At 36.3% G+C, this 4,708-nt stretch overlaps 1 protein-coding gene across 1 annotated transcript; it reads right to left on the reverse strand.

Moving 5' to 3' along the window:
• Positions 1–1,630: 1,630 nt before the first annotated feature.
• LOC145057613 (abscisic acid 8'-hydroxylase 4-like) lies at positions 1,631–4,432 on the reverse strand. Its single transcript, XM_079005480.1, has 9 exons — positions 4,164–4,432; positions 3,762–4,083; positions 3,475–3,624; positions 3,026–3,274; positions 2,818–2,907; positions 2,558–2,636; positions 2,289–2,395; positions 2,085–2,203; positions 1,631–1,978 (listed from the first exon to the last, which is right to left on the reverse strand). Exons 1-9 carry the CDS (start codon positions 4,364–4,366, stop codon positions 1,843–1,845), a joined length of 1,455 nt encoding a protein of 484 aa, XP_078861606.1. The 5' UTR covers positions 4,367–4,432; the 3' UTR covers positions 1,631–1,842.
• Between the last annotated feature and the right edge of the window lie 276 nt (positions 4,433–4,708).

Consider the following 4,708-nt stretch of genomic DNA (forward strand, 5'->3'; position numbering starts at 1 on the left):
CCATTGAGGGAAAATGGATTCGAACTAATAGAGAAGTATTTTAGTAATTGATTGAATTTGAATAGTTGAGAATTTAAGTTTGTCTAAACTTGAAAAATTAGATAAAAGTCATTTTACTTTTGCTTAGATTTTTAGGTTACTTTAATAGTAAGTAGGTTAAATAATTAATTCCGTTTCCTGAGGTCGATACCCGACTGTTTGTGTTATACTATTTGCGAAAAAGTACACTGCCTTTGGTCGAATAGCTAATAGGATAATAGGTAAAATTAGGTATAGCTATTAGGACACATCATCAATGAAAAGTATAAAGACTACAAAGAATAAAACGGATATAAATACTAGCTAGACAAAACCCTAATGGACTAAAAACCGTAATGGGCTAAAGGCTAAAGGACCCATAAATAAGTGGGCTAATAATAATATATAGGCTAACACTATGTATTTGTTAGTGTAGTGTCATGGTATATGGAAGATTCGTGATGGGATCGTTTAGTTGCGCACAGATATCTCGTCATTTAAGAGGAACTTTAAATATTGGCCTCATTTATGATAGTGTCTAAGGTGCTGTTTGTTTTGGAAGTGGTTAAATGTCTTTTGTCTTTTTCTAAGTTTGCGGAAGAAGACGTGCACTTGCGAAACGTCTACCCGCTAGAAGGGAAAAGTGCTCAAAAAGTACTTTTGTAGAAAAACAAATGAGACCTAAGAGTGTATGATAGCCATATACTCAAATTGCTACTTTGTTGCAAATGTGGACAAGAGGAGATTGTTGACCAGTAATGTAATCACGTTCGGGTAATGTGGTTGGAAGACTACACTTTAGCCTTTAGTGATTGGTTTTTCCTTGACCAATGCCGAGTAGGAAGCCTACATTCACTTCAGTGTCTTCTACTAGCTATTTGGTGTCGTAATTACAACTGAAGGCTACACTTCAACATCTCATGATTTGGAAGGCTTTAGCTGTTATTCCAACCAAATTATCAACACTATATTCTTCAACCAAATTTCTTCTTCAATTCTCGATTTGTTCCCCTTTGTTACAACAAACACTATGCTCACTATTTCTAACTTGCTAAACACGATGAGATGCGAGTATGACAACTTTTTTATTTATCGTGGGTGGAATTTGTTTTTTAAATAAAGTGTGTGTTACGCCTCCCTCAATCAACATGCACTTACCAAAAGGCCTTTGGCCTAGTGGTATGGTGTGTCCTCCCTCCTAGAGGAGGTTGAGGGCCTCATGTCTCGTTTGAGAGAGAGATGGTATTAAGGTGTAGCTAGATTAAGAGTATATTAGTTTGCCATTAAAAAAACGTCAACATTCAGATCCAGTTTTCAAATGAATCAATGATATTTTCTGATAGTTTCAACTTAAATGCAATCTTGTGGAAAGGTATTGAAGGCTGTTTGTATTAAAGTATAAAGCCCAATATTATTAACAGGCGAACCATGAGCCTATGTCACAAAGTTGTCGCGTGCACACATCCTAATTGTGTTAGAGGTCCATGAATTTGGGCATGAAAGTTAATTGGACCATGAGGTGCTGAGCTGAAGGAATGTCCCTCTGCTGCTTTTATATATAATCACCAGAGACATGGTATTTGTCGACTGGATGAGATTTCCACATCTCTCGTTTTAAAGAAAAATATATATATTAAGAAAATGAAAGACACAGTTACACGAATTCCTTTAATAACATTAGATACCTCTTCCATTAAGAGAAGTGGTACAAAAGGCAATAATAATATAGAGAAAAGGCAGGAATCTTCTATCCTCAGATGACTCAATTGTGGGGATGGGTTAACAAGTGATAGCTAAGTTTAGGGAAGGCATGAAAACTACTTTCTAAGTATCATAACAAGCACCACATACTTCTCCCTTTTCCTGGATAGATTCCTTCTGAAATCTTGCAGGAAGTCCATGCATCGGGACAGGAAATGGACCATACTGAATCCCACTTTCAGATCCCTCCACTTCCCATCTGCAACCACAATCATCAAGATATGAATTTCACTCTTTGTTATTCAAAACATAATTCTAGTACTCTGTCATATGGGTGTGATTAAAATGAAATCCCAATCCCATACCTATATTTTGTGACTAAATGGTGAATCATAATGAGCATTTCCAGCTTAGCAAGCTCATTTCCAGGGCAAGCATGGACTCCGCTTCCAAACGGCATAAACGTGTTCCGCTTTGGTGCAACCTTCATATGCAACAAGATTTTTTGTTTTTTTTCAAAACAATTATATGTAACACTTGCACCATTAATCAAATTTCACTCATCTTACCTCGAATCTTGAAGGATCGAATTGTTGAGGATTGGGAAAGAATTCAGGATTGTGATGGATATTCCTAAACAATGGCATGACCTTCCAGCCTTTTGGTATTCGATAACCTGTTTCAAATTATTGGTTGTAGTTTGTTAAACATCGCAGTCTATTAAGGAGAATTACATAGCTATGTGGACAAGTATAGTGCAATCAAAAACCCGAGAAAAAAACAATCATAATTAAGCTAACAAAACTTCCAAGATGATCGTGTGGGATTGTTATCTTACCCTTGTATTCGACATCCGTAACTGCCTCTCGAAATGTGAATGATATAATGCTTGCCATTCTCAAGCTCTCCAATATCACCTAACATATATATATATACACATCGAGAAAACTTTCATCATATAAATAGACACATGGGTACCCTGATTTCTGTGTATGTTCCCCATCCATGTGTGGATTTGATATTTACTTTTGCCTTGTGCATGAAAAGTCTAAATTGCTATAGAAGAACTTAATTAGCTTGTTTGTCAAAAGTGCATACCTTGTACGTAATTGGCATATGTCTAGTCTGGGCCCATGTCAACTTAAGATGACCATCATCATTAAACTGGTAGATAACCTTCTGCTCAGCCTACATAGACATAAAGTTTTATTATTATTATAATATTTCATGGGAAAATCCAATACTATGAGAGAGAAGCTAGCTCCTGCTTTTTTAGAGAGAGAATTAAGCAAATGCGTCATTTTACCTTTACAGTCTCCAGAAGTTTCGGGTGATCATGCAGATATTTCAGAATCCATGTCAATGCACTGGCTGTTGTGTCCTGAGCAGCAAACAGAACTCCGATAATGTTATCAGCGATCTGATCTTCACTCAAGGTTTTACCATTATCATCTTTTGAGTTCATTAAACATCCCAACAGGTATTTCTCTGTTGCCCTCTTTTCTTTCCTCTCAGAGATGATTTCACTCAAAATCTTCTGCAGCCGTTTCCTGGCCTATATATAATTAAAGAGCGTTGGCATTTGGTTAAGTACGCAAGTGTTTCAAAACTCGAAAGGCAGTTTCGTGTTTACATAATGTTATGTCACCAACTTTAGACTTAGTTTTCAACTTTCAAGTAAGAAGATGTTATTTTTTGGATGCTTCGAAATGAAAACGGACAAAAGGGAAATGAAATACGAAAAACTTGGCTTACCAAAAAAGCCTTTTTGAAAGGTGTCCCTGGTAATTTTGTTGGGAAAGAGTTGTAACCTTTGTCTACTATGCTGTAGTTTTGCTTTAGTTGCTCTTTCTGGCTGGCTTCCAAGTTTCCAAATATAGCGAGTATACCAACCTCGAAGGATAGCTGTAATCAAACAAGTATGTAATGATTATTGTAATGTACATAAAGATGTTGACAAAAACATTGGTGTGAATTCAATAAACCCAAAATGAAAGATGACATATATAGGTGGAATTAAAGACACAGAACATAAAACCAACCCTTTTCATCTCATGAAACGTGTGGACAATTCGACCATCTGCCCATGAGTCCAACGCGGATACCACCATTGATTCAATATCTGGAACCAAGCTTCGGAGATTATCAAGTGATAAGGATCCCTGAACTAGCTTCCTTAAGCGAGTGTGATACTCCCCTTGATGGAAAAACAGTGCTAAAGGACCAATCAAGGTTTCTTTACTTTTTGGGTACGTGGGCTTGAACAAGTGAGCTTGTGTTACCAACACAAACCGAGCTGCTTCAGGGCTAGCTAACATGATACTTGGACAACCCAAAATATGGGTCTTGAAAATCTCACCATACCTGAACAATCAGCACAAAAGAACAAGTCTATGGCGTTAAGAATTGCTGAGATAATTTGAAAGGAATTAGTGGCGATAGACCTTTTCTGTTTTGTAGCGAAGAAAACATTTGGATCTTGAGAGTAAAGTTGAAGTGTTTCACCGATATACGGCCAGCCTAGTGAACCTGGAGGGAGCTTATTGGTGGAGTCCCTTTGGTTCCTTCTTACGAAAATGTAGCAGATAAGTGCAACAAGGAACACGAAGACATGCAATAGTATGATTATTCCTTCTCTCTCCTCCATCTGTTTAAGTAAAGAAGCAAAGCAGGTAGTTTTGTTGTCTCTCGTACCAAAATGTAAGTCTTGGCATATGGCTTATATGTTGGATGTGGAATTAAGGGGGTTTATATAGAAAATGGAATATGACCTACAGATAAGAACAAAATCTCTGGGATTTCATCATTTAATGAATTAATTATATATCTTCCATTTATAAATATTGATATCCAATAACTAATTTTTCTATTAAAGAAAGACTCGAAATTTAGCAATAGAATAAATATCTGATTCGATGGTAATTATGAGTTGACAAACATTTTTTTTAGCATTTATGATTTCTCCTTAAACCCATAATTATTTGATTTA

This window comes from Lactuca serriola, chromosome 6 (assembly GCF_051521515.1).
Source record: "Lactuca serriola cultivar US96UC23 chromosome 6, Lser_US96UC23_V15, whole genome shotgun sequence".
Lineage (NCBI taxonomy): Eukaryota > Viridiplantae > Streptophyta > Magnoliopsida > Asterales > Asteraceae > Lactuca > Lactuca serriola.